Source organism: Tauraco erythrolophus, chromosome 6 (assembly GCF_009769465.1).
Source record: "Tauraco erythrolophus isolate bTauEry1 chromosome 6, bTauEry1.pri, whole genome shotgun sequence".
Taxonomy (NCBI): domain Eukaryota; kingdom Metazoa; phylum Chordata; class Aves; order Musophagiformes; family Musophagidae; genus Tauraco; species Tauraco erythrolophus.
Window position 1 is genome coordinate 9,030,027 of NC_141470.1, and position 16,801 is coordinate 9,046,827.

Here is a 16,801-nt window from a genome sequence, read left to right on the forward strand (position 1 = left end):
GCAATAAGGTGAGTCTGATTTCCCATATGGCACCTGAAAATATTAAGTAAATGCAAATTTACTTCAGTTTCAGCATCAGTGTCAATAGGAATTTTGAGGCAAGGAGATGGTATAAAATATTAGTAGAGGAAGACAGCAATTAAAGCAAGTATGCTCACTTTGTTTCTTGTTCAAACCCTCTCTAAGATCTCCTTGATATGTGAACTCCATGGAGAGAACACAGGTTTAGGTGTACAAGCTTTTCCTAGAACATTTCCCACCTTGTTAGTGAGCTGTATTTTCAGATAAAACCTTCTTCAGACGACAGAGGAAAAAAATGCACATTTTGCCAGTATTTTTCTTCCCAGTGTTTCCTAGAGAGAAAAGAACAGATTTGGGAAATCCCATTCCACTGGAGTAATATTGCCAGAGGGAAAGCAATGTGGAGTGTAATTCACTTGGTGCCTTTACTATGTCATTGCTTTTTGACTCTGTCCATTTTCTTGTAGGAAATCCAATAGATACTTGAACAAAGGAGAGCTGTTCTAATCTTTTTTTAAATTGTCAAAGATTTTTCCATGTATGATATAGAAGCTGTCGTGCTGAGGCTTTTCGCAGGTATACCTTTTCTAGAAGGTAAGTGTTAGTAGGAAAGTTTACTAGTTAAAGTTATTACTTAGTACATCCATTCCTAATCTACAGTAATTCTACATCACATATTTATCCCCATTTGTACTTTACTGGAAGAGAAAGAAATGTTTTGCAACCTCAATCTCAGAGTATGTGCTACCAACAAAAAGAAGAAACAATTATGAGTGGAAAATGGATGCTAATCTTGAAATTTCTGCACTAAACCATTTAAAGAAGGGCATGTGAGAATGCTATACTCCAGCTAGCATCAGCAGATACCTTACACTGTTGTATTTGTGTGAATAAAAAAGAATGCAAATAACTCAAAGATTTGCTCAAGGCCACAGCGATGAAATTAGTGGTAGTCCAATCAGAAATCAAATACCTTAGGGTAAAATGATAGAATAATTCATTACATTATATGAGCCTGTTTCCAGAAGAGACCTAGGATTAATCATAAGTATGCAGGTTTTTGTAACATTTCATTAAATAAAAGCTTGACTGTTGAATACATTTAAATGGACATTCTGTATATTAGAGTTCTTTTTGTAAAAATAGTAACTACTGACTCCTCATTAGAAAGTCTGAGCAAAAAATTGGTTATAGCCATGTTTGGGTTTTTTTTGTTTCTAATTCTTTAATAACATACAAAATATAAATTAATAATTTCAGTAATTTTATACCAGCTATACATCCATATAAACACTGGCTCCTTTTGTGTCCATAATTTTAGGTTAATCTGTTGACAGCATACATATCAAAAGGAAACACATCCTCATTACTTCTGCATCATTGTTTTAACACTCTCTTTCATGCACTCTTCACCCTTTGGCTTCATGTCTCTGCTTTATTAAGGTTTTGTCTAGGTGTGCTACAGAGTGCTTACTGGTGTCTCAGTCAAGGAAGTACTGTGATTGCTTGTCAGACATCTCTTAATTCATAATCTGCCTATATTTTGCCAGAGCTATTTTAGAATGGCTGCCAAGGAGTTCAGACAATCCATCTCTGTGCTTGAGATAAAGGGACTGATGTGTATATCATGCAGTTGGATGGTCATAGAATCATAGAATGGTTTGGGTTGGAAGGAACCTTAAAGCTAGTTTCAACACCCCTGCCACAGGCAGGGACACCTTCCACTAGATCAGGTTGCTCAAAGCCTCATCCAGCCTGGCCTTGAACACTTCCAGGGATGAGGCATCCACAGCCCCTCTGGGCAACCTGTTTGTGTTTCACCACTCTCATTGTAAAATATTTCTTCCTATATCTGATCTAAATCTCCCCTCTTTCAGTTTAAAGCCATTGCCCCTTGTCCTATCACTACATGCTCTTGTAAAAAGTTCCTCTCCAGCTCTCTTGTAGTCCCCCTTTAGGTATTGGAGGACTGCTATAAGATCTCCTTGAAGCCTTCTCTTCTCCAGGCTGCACAACCCTTCATGTAGAAGGCTTTGTGTGCTCTGGTGAAGTGCTGACAGGTGGTAGAGTAGTAGAACAAAATCCTATGGCTACTTCTGCAGAGCAACGTCACTGATGATAGAATATTGCTTCTTGGTTTGACAGCCTTGATAAGTCATTAATGCAAAAGAGATACAGAAAAAAATTCCATCACCAGTATAATTGTACTTTTTGAGGTATTTGTACAGTGGTCATCCTGTGATTGCCGTGTCAAGACTGCAATGAGATTTCCTCTTGATATGTTAACAGACAGAAACAGACCCCAAATTCTTGAAAAATTATTTATTCTTCCAAAACCAATAAGCTCAGCCAGCTGTCTGCTTAATTTATCTTAAAGTAATATAAATTTTGCATATAGGCAATTTTATTCTGCAGTGTGAATCAGAATGAAGATAATCTTCTGTGTAGGTTCTTTTTTTTAACAGAAAGTATACTGCAAAATAAATTTACACTGTAATTAGTATGAACATCAAAAGTGAGCTATGCTGATGGAATGATTAGAAAGTGTCATAAAAGTTTAAGGGTAGGGAAACACACAATGCAGTGACATAGCTATGACTCAAAATACATTTTTTATCTCTCCTTCTGCGTCTGCTGCTATAACAAACATACTTGCCATGCAATCAACTTTTTTCTTTTAAATTTGAGTTTTAGCATTGCCTGTTGCTATTGTTACTGTCATAGCACTGGTGTTCGGGCTCCTAGGTTAGGCATATAGTAAAAGATTATGGGAACTTGTATTTCTACTCATGGACTTCAGGAAATTTTAAAAAGCTATGTCTGTTAAGAAACAGCAGTGGGACATAAATATGAAAACACTCCTTCTCATGGGTTGTTTCGGTGATGCCACTTGCACAGTGATAGCTTTTACCCAGTTAGTATTCCATATGTTCTCAATTGTGATGTCCCTAACTGCGAGAGAATTGAAGTGCATGCAGAATTATAAGAAGCATCATTGGTATTAAAGGCAAATGAACACCCGGTATTGGAAAGATGAAGGTGATTTCTGATTACAATGACTGGAAGCAAGGAATGTCATGAAGTTCCAGAGACAGGTCAATTCAGATGTAGAGAACTGATGTAAGCTGAAAGCAAGAATGCTAATGCTAAAGAATTATCTTTGTTCCAAAATGATTGATTACTTCAAGTTGTCAAACAATTTGAAAGTTAATTAGTGCATACTTATGGATGCAGAGTTATCTGTGCATCAACAGTAAAATTCTTCTGGATTAAAACGTGTAACCCAATCAGCTGTAAGGTAACTGAGCATGAAATAAAACAGGCTATGATTGTCTACCTCAAATACTGATTGTTTCTGAAAGGCATATAAAGCAGCTGGTAGACAGGATCATTACCCTTCCAGCAATAAGGAAACAGTTTAGGACACTTTCCAATGCTAGCAAAAGTACAAATACTTATGAATTGTGAAGATAAGGATCTGTCCTTGCTTCTCCTCAGATCAGTAAAGCCATGTAAGCTTGAGTGCAGATTCTGTAAGAGTGGCCTCAATGCTCAAAGGCGTGTTGTTTTCTCTTATTCTCCAGTTTGGGATGTCACAGTGAGACACAGCTTCCTGTATGTCAGAAGGGACAATGGGAAATTGTTGGTCACTCTGAAAAGAAAAGACTGGAGAGGGAAAATAGTCCTATTTTAACTTTATAGCCCATGAAGGAATCATGCTTCCTATACAGTCAGACCAGAGCTCAACCAGAGAAAATCAGTCACTAAAATTTAGTGTTGCTTGGCTAAGAGCAGCTCTTCAAGGGGCTAGACCTTGAAGATGATTCATATCACCCAAAGAAAGGTGCATTTCTCACCATGCATGGGAGAAAAACGCCAGCGTATCGAACTGAGGGATGGTGCATCTGTAGGAGAAGGATGATTACCTTTTACAGTCCCAGCAAATGAATGAGGCTGATTCCAGATCTAGAAGTTTCATGGAAAAGAAACTTGAACGGAAAATATGCAAATTTCTAACTTACACCAAAGAGCATGCACATCCAATTTAATCTATAAAAGGGTCAGGTCTGTTGTGTACATGGAGTTGCTCTTACAGTTTGAAAGATTGTACATGACTTACATCCCACGCCTGTTGGGATATGATTTTATTGGCATCATGGAGACGTGGTGGGATGAATCCTATGACTGGAGTGTCAGAATAGAAGGGTATAGGCTCTTTAGGAAGGATAGGCAGGGGAGAAGAGGAGGAGGAGTTGCCCTCTATGTCAAGGACCAGCTAGTGTGCATGGAGCTGCACCTGGGGACAAATGAGGTCCTGACTGAGAGCTTATGGGTTAGGATTAAAGGCAGAGCAGGGACAGGGGACGTAGTAGTAGGGGTCTGCTACAGACCACCTGACCAGGAGGACTGGGTGGATGAGGCCCTCTACAGACAGGAGCTGCCTCACGTTCACGAGCCCTGGTCCTCATGGGGGACTTCAACCATCCTGATATCTGTTGGAAGGACAACACAGCAGGGCATAAGCAATCCAGGAGGTTCCTGGAATGCATGGATGATAACTTCCTTCTCCAAGTGGTAGAGGAACCAACGAGGAGAGGTGCTTTGCTGAACCTTGTTCTCACCAACAATGAAGGGCTGGTGGGGAACGTGACGCTCAAGGACAGCCTTGGCTGCAGCGATCTTGAAATGGTAGAATTCAAGATACTTAGAGAAGCAAGGAGGGTGCATAGCAGGCTCACTACCCTGGATTTCAGCAGAGCAGACTTTGGCCTTTTCAGGGATCTCCTTGCTAGAGTACAATGGGATGAAGCCCTGAAGGGAAGAGGAGCACAAGAAAGCTGGTTAATATTCAAGGATCACATCCTCCAAACTCAGGAGCAGTGCATCCCAACAAAGAGAAAGTCAGGTAGGAACACCAGGAGGCCCACATGGATGAACAAGGAGCTCCTGGACCAACTCGGACACAAAAAGAAGGCCTATAGGGGGTCGAAGCAAGGACAGGTAGCCTGGGAAGAATACAGAGTGATTGTCCGAGCACCAGGAGATCAGGTTAGGAAAGCTAAAGCCCTGATAGAGTTAAATCTGGCCAGGGACATCAAGGGCAACAAGAAAAACTTCTATAGATATGTCAGTGATAAAAAGAGATCTAGGGAAAATGTAGGCCCTCTCCAGAAGGAAACAGGGGACCTGGCTACCCAGGATATGGAGAAGGCTGAGGTTCTCAATGACTTCTTTGCCTCAGTCTTCACTGGCAAGAGCTCCAGTTGCACAGTCCAAGCCACAGAAGGCAAAGGCAGGGACTGTGAGAATGAAGAACCGCCCAGTGTAGGAGAAGATGAGGTCCGAGACCATCTTAAGAACCTGAAGGTGGACAAGACCATGGGACCAGACAAGGTGCATCCGCGGGTCATGAGGGAACTGACAGATGAAGTTGCTAAGCCACTATCCATCATATTTCAGAAGTTGTGGCAATCTGGTGAAGTTCCCAATGACTGGAAAAGGGGAAACATAGCCCCCATCTTTTAAAAGGGGAAAAAAGAAGACCCGAGGAAGTACAGGCCAGTCAGTCTCACCTCTGTGCCCGGCAAGATCATGGAGCAGATCCTCCTGGTGACTATGCGAAGGCACATAGAAAATAAGGAGGTGATTGGTGACAGCCAACATGGCTTCACTAAGGGCAAATCCTGCCTGACTAATTTGGTGGCCTTCTATAATGAGGTTACAGCATTGATGGATAGGGGAAGAGCAACTGACATCATCTACCTGGACTTATCCAAAGCGTTTGATACTGTCCCACATGACATCCTTGTCTCTAAACTGGAAAGACATGGTTTTGATGGATGGACCACTCGGTGGATAAGGAACTGGCTGGATGGTCGCACTCAAAGAGTTGTGGTCAACGATTCAATGTCCATGTGGAGGCCAGTGACGAGTGGTGTTCCTCAGGGGTCAGTACTGGGACCAGTGCTATTTAACATCTTTGTTGGAGACATGGACAGTGGGATCAAGTGCACCTTCAGCAAGTTTGCAGATGACACCAAGTTGTGTGGTGTTGTGGACACGCTGGAGGGAAGGGATGCCATCCAGAGGGACCTTGACAGGCTGGAGAGGTGGGCCTGTGAGAACCTAATGAAGTTCAACAAGGCCAAGTGCAAGGTCCTGCACGTGGGTCGGGGCAATCCTAAGCACAAGTACAGGCTGGGTAGAGAATGGATTGAGAGCAGCCCTGAGGAAAAGGACTTGGGAGTGCTGGTGCATGAGAAGCTCAACATGAGCCGGCAATGTGCTCTGGCAGCCCAGAAAGCAAATCGTATCCTGGGCTGCGTCAAAAGAAGCGTGGCCAGCAGGTCGAGGGAAGTGATTCTGCCCCTCTACTCTGCTCTCGTGAGACCCCGCCTAGAATACTGTATTCAGCTCTGGAGTCCCCAACATAAGAAGGACATGGAGCTACTGGAACAAGTCCAGAGGAGGGCCACGAAGATGATCAGAGGGCTGGAGCACCTCTTCTGTGAAGACAGGCTGAGGGAGTTGGGGCTGTTCAGCCTGGAGAAGAGAAGGCTCCGGGGTGATCTTATAGCAGCTTTCCAGTACCTAAAGGGGGCCTACAGGAAAGCTGGAGAGGGACTTTTTCAAGGGTGTGTAGTGATAGGACAAGGGGCAATGGATTTAAACTGAAAGAGGGCAGATTTAGATTAGATATAAGGAAGAAATTTTGTACAATGAGGGTGGTGAGGTACTGGAACAGGTTGCCCAGAGAAGTTGTGGATGCCCCATCCCTGGAAGTATTCAAGGCCAGGTTAGATGAGGCTTTGAGCAACCTGGTGTAGTGGAGAATTTCCCTGCCCATGTCAGGGGGGTTGGAACTAGATGATCTTTGAGGTCCCTTCCAACCCTAACCCTTCTATGATTCTATGATTCTATAATTAAGTCATGGAGAATCTTTTTTTCTGGGACAATAGTAGTTCCAGACAGAAGACTATCTGGAAAAACACAAGTTGGAAAAGAAAAGCTCAAAGTAAAGTCTAACAAGAATCTCACTAATATTTTTAGAAAACATTTCTGAACTAAGACTTTTGGTGGCATAAAAGAAAGAAAAATCCAAGGTGAGAGATGTCTCTGAGGTGTCATAAGAAGTTAGGTCTGTTGAAGTAGCCATCAGGGAAAGGTCTCTGTGTGTAGTGTTTCTTCTTTTTTTTGTCTAAATGGTTTGTTCTAACTGGTTATTGCTGTTTTTATTTTTGTTTTCCCATAATTAAAACCAATTCTCTTTTCTTCTGGTGATGGTGTCCTAAAGGAGAAAAGGGCAACTACTTAATTTCAGTCATGAGTCTTCAGTGAACGATACCCTTCTCTCACCTAAGGGTGAGAGAAGTGCAAATCTGTATCCTTAAACAGGAAAAGCAGAAAGTCTAAAACCTTTTGAGATGTATTGAGGGGAAACAGGAACATGTTCGGTTTGAGGCTAGGCTGTACTTGAGATAAAAATAGCAAATAAAAGAAAACTTTAGCTAAAGACCATGTCTTTATGACAAAAGAGTGTTTTTAGTTGACTAGAGCAGCCAAAGGGCTAAGTGAAGAGTTTCCTTGATGTTAACAAAAGATAAAATATTTCTACTTGCAGTTTGAGCAATGAAAGTAAGGAACATTCTGAACAATTAAGAGGATTAGAGGTTTCTGGACACTGCATTGAGAAATTTTTGATAAGAAAATATAGAGCCTGGCTTGAGACCTTTAAGGAGTAAATCCTGTTAGTGCTATGAAGAAGCCGTGTTAAAAGATCTGTTGAAATAAGTGTATTTTACACCAAGGAGACTGTGTTTTGTCTTCTGAAAAGAGTTGCAGAAACACGTTCTCAAATTTTTCAAACTAAAACACAGTGCATGTGGAAATCTTGTAATTCTGAAGCAGCATTCTGAACTGGTTCCTGGTTCTGTTTTCTGCTTTATTCTTCTCCCAAGGACCCTCTTCGTCTTTCTCTGCACAAAGGAAAGCTGACCTTATGGCTCTTGTAGGATCTGATGTGAGACAGCAGACTGTAAATTTATCATTTATGCAGCAGGCAAGCAAGAGTGAGCTGTTTAGGAGGATTCTACCTGAAAACAATTGTTATTCAATCTGGACAGTAATGTTTTCCCCTTTCCCCCCCTTTTTTCCCCCTTTTTCCCTAAAGCTTAATATGATGTGTGAGTCTCTACAACCTTTTTGATAGACTTTCTCTTGTACCATGACAATGTTCAATAGAGCATCTCTTTTGCTGCGAATTCCTTGAACTTACCTTGTCACTCCATCTCAGTTATTTTTTGGGCACAATATGCAGTAGGGACTATGCCCTGTTTTAGATGCTCCCCAGAGCTTTACAAATGAAAGGAATCCAACAATTGCCTGCAAAATAATTTTATTATGCATGGTGTATCATTCTTATTTGTGAGGGTTACTATTGTCTACAAGGAGCTTCACAAGCACTATTTAATTTTTACAGAAATCCTTCTATGTGATGGTGAAAAATGAAAAATCATTTGGCTTTGAAGCCATTGTTTGAGGATATCTCATCCTAAACTTCCTTCAGGGGATTCCTTTGTTCAGCCACTCCAAAATTCACTATTTGGTATAGGAGTTACTGAAGGTTAAACTTGACGTGAATATTTGAAAGGTTTAAAATCATAGCATCCTGTAGACGAAATAGAGCAATAAAAAATTGCATGATTACTGAATCAATATTATACCATTTCCTGTATACTGAATTCCTTCATTTATGGTGAAAAATACCTGTCTGTTTACTTCTTATCTTCTGTAAACATCACGCCTATTTTTTTACCCCTCCTCTTTCCTCTTCCCTTTGTGTCTCCTCCCTTGTGATAGAATCAATTGCATCAGTGGATATTATATAAAGAAATTTTTCAGTAGAGTTTCCAGTTCACCTGCCTTAGCCACCATGGGGCTAAGAGTAGCCAGCCTTTTCATACTCTGGCTGGCTTTTTCCTATGCAAATGAAATAAGAAAAGGTAAGCTTTAGAAATGGAATGGTAGCAAATTGCCTTCTGGAAAAGAGGGAGAGGATTAAAATATCACTGCAGAGGCAGAAGGAGGCAGTCCATTTAAATAACGCACTGGAGTTTTAAGGGACCTTAAATTTCTTAAACTTTCAAATACTGAGGCTACATGGCTCCCAACATAGGCAGATACTGCTGTCTTTGGAGGGATTAGTACCTCTATCTACTGCATTAATGTCTAGTTTGATGGGCTTGAAAAATGTTTTCAGTGTTACTTTTCTTTCTTGTTGAGACTTTCTGCTTGGCAGAAAGTAACTATAGGAGTTTGGGAGGTTTGTTACAGTAATGAAGAAAGTGAATGATTGTGCCTTCTGTTACTTTAGAATGACGTAAATGCTTTCTTCAAAAGCGAATGTAGTCACGTTGGACAAAGCTCATTTTGTCATCCAGGACATCAATAATTGTTCTGTAAAAGCTCTGATTTACTCTGTATGTTATCAGCTTTGTCTGAAGTGTTGAAATGGAGCTCTTATGCTGAAAACTATTTTGGAGGAAGAGGTGATGAATTTTGTGCAGTGATCAGGTTTGGGCTATTGGTCTTGGTCTGCTATGTCTTGAATTCAGCAATGGGAGGAAAGCATTATCTTGCATTTGATATCCCAGCTGTGAGCTCTGGGAGAATTTCTCTGTAGCCTTCCTTCTGGGAAGAGAAGCATACCAGCTTGGCTGGATGTATCTGCTATGACTGATACCATCAAAGTACAATAACTTAGAGGTCCCCTTGGTAGTTTTGCTTCCTCAAATTAAACATTGCAAGAAAATCTTATGAAGATGAGTGGCATGTGTGCTTTCGGTACCTTGGTGAGTTTCACAAGTATGCTCAGCTTTTATGTTTACTCCTGATTTACAGCATCTTGAGATTTAGCAGATACTGTCTTAATTTGTATTATTTGTTGGTATAGATGGCTGGGATGGGAAATATGATCAGTTACATCTTTTGTTAATGCAAAAAAAAATTAATGTTTGGGGTTTTTTTGCTCCTACCATGGTTATTTTCTAACCTATCTTCTGAAAAATTTCTGTTCAGTAGTAATAGAAATCACTACTTCTGTTAGGAAAAGAAAGAATTCTTTAAAAATTCCTGTTGCACACAAGTTCTTTCATAATGTTTAATCTACTTACTTTCCAGAGTTAAAGTGGTAATTTCTTGGTTTCCTAACTGTTTCCCTTCTAGTGCATGTTGCATCAGGGAAGAAAATAGCTCTTAGAAATATCTAGTATTACTAAAAATAATACTGTAATTCAGAATAAATTCATATGTTTGGCAAAACAGCTCCATACTTGATCAGGCTTGGGATCTGTGGAATCACTGTGGACATAATTGCAAGTGGTTTCTACTGTGTACTGCAATACTCACCTTTTCTCGATGCTAGCTTGCTCATTTCACTTTTTTCATCCCTATTTCTTTTTCATCACTTGACAGGAAGGACAAGAAACCATGGCCACTATGTCTGCAGCACTTGGGGAAACAACCATTTCAAAACTTTTGATGGAGACATCTATCAATTCCCTGGCACTTGCGAGTATAATTTTGTTTCTGACTGCCGAGAGTCTTACAAGGAGTTTTCTGTGCACATTCAGCGTGGCCTGAACAGCAATAACCACTCTGAGATCCAGTATATTCTGTTGACAATCACGGACTTCACAGTGTACCTCAGACCAAAAGTGGCTGTGGTGGATGGGCAGATGTAAGTTCCTTCAGTATAATAATGTTTCAGAGAAATGTTCTGGGAACATAAAAGCGGAACTGAAGAACTGATTATTTACACATCTATCTGTATACCATTAAGGTACCTGCTACAAGCGTTTCCATGAGCAAAAAAAGACCCTTCGAAACACAGCATAAAAATTGCTTTGGGGAGGAGCTTTAGTATTAATCATCATTTCTACACTGCCATAAGGCATGATTTAGATGCAAGTCAGGAGGAGGTTTGAGTGAATTGTTCTTTTTCTGGTTGTGCAGAAAACAATGCAGCTCATAAACCGGATCTTTCTCTGGTGTAAAATGACATAGTTTCATTTAGTTTATGGCATCACCTTAAGTTTACCTTAGCAGATGATCTAGTAAATCCTCAAAAATGAAGATGTATTTCTCTGGGGTCTTTTTCTCTTATTTTGTGGCAGAAGAGAGGTGTTTTTTTCTGATGTTCATAAACAATTCTTAAAGTTCTGATGGCCATTCCTCAATGAATTACAACAGATATAATGCGGGTCAAAATTTACACTTATTTCTATGTGGCAATAAGTACTTTTTCACAGTGAGTTGTAGCATTTTTCTCCTCCTGTAACATGGTCACGCAAGGAACTAGTCTGACACCGTTACTAGTGACAAGTAGTGTCTTAATCTAGCCTTTCCTATCATTAGACTGTCCTTTCAGTGTGTGTATATATATATGCTGAAACAAGTGAAGTGACTCATAGGTTAAGATATAGTTCTGAAGATGGAAGAAACTGGCTGCTAGCATATCTTAGCATAATTTAAAAAAAATCCTTTCTATTGTCACTGTAGACTGGGTTTTGTTCAGAACTGAGCTTTTGCTCTGAAGTTTGGAAGCCACTGAAATGAAAATCTGTTCAAAGATAGAAAATAACATTCAGTTTTCCAAGGATCATACCAGAATGCATAACAATATGATAAATAAAAACACATTCTTGCCTCAAATTGAAAAAGTCCGTATTGTGTACTCAGGTCTTAAAAAGAACTCCATGAAGAACAAGTTTGGAAATCCTTTAAAAATTGTTTTTTTAAACCAAGCCTCTTTTTGTCTTAAGTAGTGTTCATAAAACAATAGATCCCTTCAGACCAGAAGGCTTGTAGAACAGGTTTTTGCTGCATGGGGGATTTAGATTTTTGAAGAACTTAATTTTCCATATTGCTCTTTAAATGACATATGATCCATTGTCATGCAAAATAACGTTTCACACTACTGAAGTGAAAACTGTAAAGTAGAAAAATGTATTAATTTGCCTTTTGGTACCTGATCCACTGATTGACTGAAAGTCCTAGTATTAGAAAAAAAAGAAAAAAAAAAAGAAATATTCCATGCTGTGATAGCTGAAAGGTGAAAAGCTGCCTAATGTTTTATAATCCCTCTCTGAAAACATGATCTCTTAAGGCCTCATTGTCCTTGATGAACAAGGCAGACAAAAGTAGAAATAATGGCTTCTGAATTTCCACCTAGTATTTAGACGTGTAAGTCATTGGGTCGTGTTAAAAATAAATGCCTGAGGTAAATAGTTGGAAAAATCCTAGGGACAGGAAATTAGGAGATAAAATTCTCCCAGTCAAGAGATCAGTTAAGAGATGTACATAGACCTATGTGAATCCTGATAGGTAACGATTATATTGGCAAACCTATAGAAAATGAACGGGTTATTTTGAGTGGATTCAAGTTTACACTACTTCTGTTTGAACAACTCTAGCTCTTCAGATTTTATAGGATGAGGCTGCTTGCCACAATCCCTTTATTGCTGAATGAAACTCAGTGATGTGATTCGTTACATAGTTCACTGTAAGACAGGCATACAAGAACAGTAGAGAAATCTGGTTAATTGATTCTTTATCAGACAAAACCCTCTATGCTCAACCTTCTGCAAAGTATCTTCTGTCACATTAACATGCCTCACTGTCACCATTAACAAGCTTGGTCCTGCCAACCAAAAACTAACGAATTAACTACTGAAACAAACTACTGAATTCCTCTTAACATGCTCCTTTCTTTTCATACTTTTGTTGGCACTCTCTGTATCTGTGCTTTTTGAACTCTCTCTTGAGGAGGAGGATCCTTCCAAAGGAATACTTGTTCTCTCTGAAATGATTGTCAGATCTTTTGGTAAGAAAACCCTTCCATTTATGTTGTAACTTCTTTCATTGAAGTAAATTGTTAGTGTTTCAATAGCCTCTGTTAATACCAAAATAATGATGGATCTTCCTTTGATTAATTTGAAGACATCTGACATTTTGAGTTTTTTCTTAAAGAACCTGTAGTCTTGGGGAGATTTTAGCTCTGAAATTGCTTTGTCTTTTAAAGGCAATGAGTTATTGCATCAAGTGTCAGAGAGGATTTTATGCCTCATTAAAACAAGGCATCCTGTGCAACTAGGATCAGGTAGACAGAGACTGGTTTCTCTCTTCATTAGGGTATTTATTTGGCTCATTACAGACATCCATGTCACTCCCTATGTTTCTGTACTAATGCAAAGTCTCTGGTTTTCTTCCTAGTGTGAAGACACCTTACTACAGCTCTGGTGTGCTCATTGAGAGCAATGACATTTACACCAAAGTTTATGCCAAATTAGGCCTCGTTCTGATATGGAATCAGGAAGATGCACTGATGGTATGCGTGACCCAAGTCTTTTTATTGGTGTTTCCTAGGTTTAACAGACTACTTTATACTGAACAGGAGTAGAATCTCACAAACTGAGCAGAGCTAAAGTGTTAGGCTGACTCATCCAACTGACACTCGTAGTACCTTATTTTAAAAACATAAAGTTCCGTCCTTTCTCTGAAATGGGATAGAGGGAGCAGTACGGCATGCAGATGATCTTACTGGTCTCAAGAAAGTGAGAAGGAGCTTTCTGAGAAATAGCTAATGTTGTTTTTCCTATAGCACTTTTACAATTCAATCTGCATTTTCCTTCATGTGTTTTTTAAAGAACCGTCATCATTGACTTTCCCAGTTTATAACAAGACTTAAATTTTATCCTGGTAGGGAAAAAAAAACAGTCCTCTGATTTTAAGAATGCTTTCCCTTTCATCTTTATTACCGTGATGGTTACTGCCATTATTGAAACACAGGAGCTTCAGTCACTTCTTTCTGTTTTCTGTGTTACTTTTTGCATCTAACCGTGTGCTTATTAACCATGTTACAAATTCGTTTGCAATAGCTGCTTCTCTAAGAGTTTTGGGTTTGCAATTGCTTCTATCATTAGCAACTTCCCTTTAAGTAAAAATATTTGCTTTGGAATGTCTTCATGCTCCAGATAATTATTTTCTGGTTTTTTCTTTCCTTTACCTAGGTGGAGCTGGACAACAAATTTAATAACTATACTTGTGGTCTATGTGGGGATTACAATGGAGTTCCAATCTACAATGAGTTTATCAATGGAGGTGTGTCATCCTACCATACTGACAGTTATCACAGAAGATAGGCTGATAAGCATTGTGCATAGAAGCATCACAGGAGAGCAAATGTCACCTGAGAGATTTCTGTGATTGCCTCAGAATAAACATTATTTTCCAGTTCTGCATTCCTAGTCTAAGGTTATTTTATTCCAGATGAACCATCTTGTTCTTTTCTCTACTGGCCTTGTTTTCTTGTTACCACTTTAAATTTTTAAGCACACTTAAACATAATAGACATAATTCAGAGCAGAGGTCTGTGTCTGGCTGGCATATATATGGCATATACCATAGTAAACATTTTCCTGGATCAGTCGAGTCCCAGGAATAAGATTCTCCTTGTCAATTTTTTGAGCTCAGCAAGTCCTCTTTGTAATTTTTTCTCACAGTTACAAGCTACAATTCAATTACTTATGGGAATTTACAGAAGATCAGCAAACCCAATGCCGACTGTGATGATCCTGATGAAACTCAGGCTCTTCCAAGCTGTAGTGAGCATGTGAGTATTCCTAGTAGTGAACTTCACTTGCATGGGCACATGTGTGAGGAGCTGGGAAGACTTTGTCCCTTCCAGGGCAAGTGGTTTCTTCTTCCTTTCTTGAGTAACTGTTGAAGTTCAGAAGACAACAGTTTTTATGACAAGACAGGAAATGTCTAGAAGCTCAGGTGCTTACAAATCTCTTAAATATTATTACTTTTTCTCCTTAGCGTGATGAGTGTGAGACGTTGCTGACTTCCTCTGCATTTGCTGATTGTCGGTTACGTCTTAATTTGGAATTGTACATCCAAGCCTGCATGCAGGACAAGTGTGCATGCAGCACAAATGAGGACTCCTTCTGCCTCTGCAGCACCATCTCTGAGTATTCTCGACAGTGTTCTCATGCAGGTGGCCGGCCGGGTGAATGGAGAACACAGGACTTTTGCCGTAAGCAGCTACATAAATTTTACGAAGAAACAAATATTTTGTGAATGTAGCACTGTGAAACATTTAAATTAATTCCTTCTTTACAAAACTATAGGCATATATTAGGAATTTCACACCAGTAGTGTGACTAACTACATGCCATGTTCTTCCTGTTTTCTTCTTCCATTACCTTTGCTATTTTGCTATTAAGAAATCTTTTTCAGTGAGTAGAAATTCTGTTCCTGGTAAAAAACTGTGAGGTCTGATGCTGCAGATGACTGGCATAATTTGAACTATTCAAGACCAAAAGAAGAAAATATAAAAAGCAGGGAAAGCAGTTCAGAAACAGACAAATGTGTTTTGCTAGATGGAGTCTGGCTCGGGACACCAGTGACTTGAGAGAAGTATTGGATATGATCTGTGATTTCTGAGGAATGACAGACTTTACCCTCAAATAATTGGTGATGTCTTTCTCATTCTTTCAGCCATGACCTGCCCTGACACCATGGTCTATAGAGAAAGCAGCTCACCCTGCATGGATACTTGCTCACACTTGGAGGTCAGCAGCCTTTGTGAGGAACACTACATGGATGGTTGTTTCTGTCCTGAAGGCAAGTGTTATTCTAGCTGTTGTATATGGAACAAAACCAAGTGCTCTGGCAAAGGAGGTCATAGCCAAAATATTAAATGTAGTCAAATTATATCTTAAAAATTAGTACTACTACTCATTATTTCTCCACTAGGGGAACAAAATTATAACAGTTTTTCAAAAAGGAGATCATCGTTGATTTTGTAGTTAAATCATATTAACACAATGACAGGTAATAAATCTGCTTTTTAATTCTCAACAAATGGACTTCTGCTAATACACAGAAAATCATGCTTTTTAGGTTGAATAATTCTGAGACAACAGACATCATTTGCCTGGAGAGTGATAATGAGGGACAATGAGTAAAATTCCCAGACTTACAGTCAACCTTAGGAAAAAAGATTACAATGATAGTCTACAGAGTATGCCAGAAGGACTGAAAATATAAACATGTAAAATTCTGAGATTGTTCTTGTATACTTACATTAAGCTTTGCATCTGTGTATAGTTATATAAATGGATAGACAGATTTTGAAAGCTTGACAAAAATGTTTTCCATGTGTCCTATATTACAAAAAGTAGAAACAGTATACTTCACAGTTTTGATAATCTCAGCCTCTGCTTTCTGTGTCAAGTTGATAGCATGCCTCCCCTGAGAGTTTCTCATCTATGGAAGTTACTTATTTCAGAAGGAGCTGGAACAGCTTACTATTGTGCTTTACAGGAACTGTGTATGATGATATTACTGGAAAAGGCTGCATACCTGTTAGCCAGTGCCACTGCAAACTCCATGGACAGCATTATTCACCTGGAGAAAACATTACCAATGAATGTGAAGAATGGTAAGAATCATGGTTATTTATATACTTTTCTTTGAATAATTATAAATGAGTCTGCGTTTTTCAATCTTCCACTTAGTCATAGGAGACTTCCTGAAAACATTCTGAACTTAACACTTATGTTACATGTCTATACAACCAATTTTCTGAAAAGTTTTCTTATATCTATGGCACATGGCAGAGGGGAAATCTTAAGGAAGTGGTCAAAGATACAATTTTAAAACAGCTGGAGATATCTTGATGTTTGCTAGGTATACAGATGCTTTCAGTGCTCTC

General features: G+C 39.3%; 1 protein-coding gene across 1 annotated transcript in view; it reads left to right on the forward strand.

Annotated features, from left to right (window-relative positions):
• The first annotated feature begins 8,953 nt into the window (after positions 1-8,953).
• MUC2 (mucin 2, oligomeric mucus/gel-forming) overlaps positions 8,954-16,801 on the forward strand; it is a 73,593-nt gene continuing 65,745 nt past the window's right edge. Inside the window, exons 1-8 of the mRNA XM_086612847.1 lie at positions 8,954-9,023; positions 10,495-10,759; positions 13,294-13,408; positions 14,091-14,181; positions 14,583-14,692; positions 14,902-15,118; positions 15,583-15,708; positions 16,411-16,528. Of these exons, the coding sequence (XP_086468973.1) occupies positions 8,954-9,023; positions 10,495-10,759; positions 13,294-13,408; positions 14,091-14,181; positions 14,583-14,692; positions 14,902-15,118; positions 15,583-15,708; positions 16,411-16,528 (1,112 nt within the window). The remainder of the gene's footprint in view (positions 9,024-10,494; positions 10,760-13,293; positions 13,409-14,090; positions 14,182-14,582; positions 14,693-14,901; positions 15,119-15,582; positions 15,709-16,410; positions 16,529-16,801) is intronic.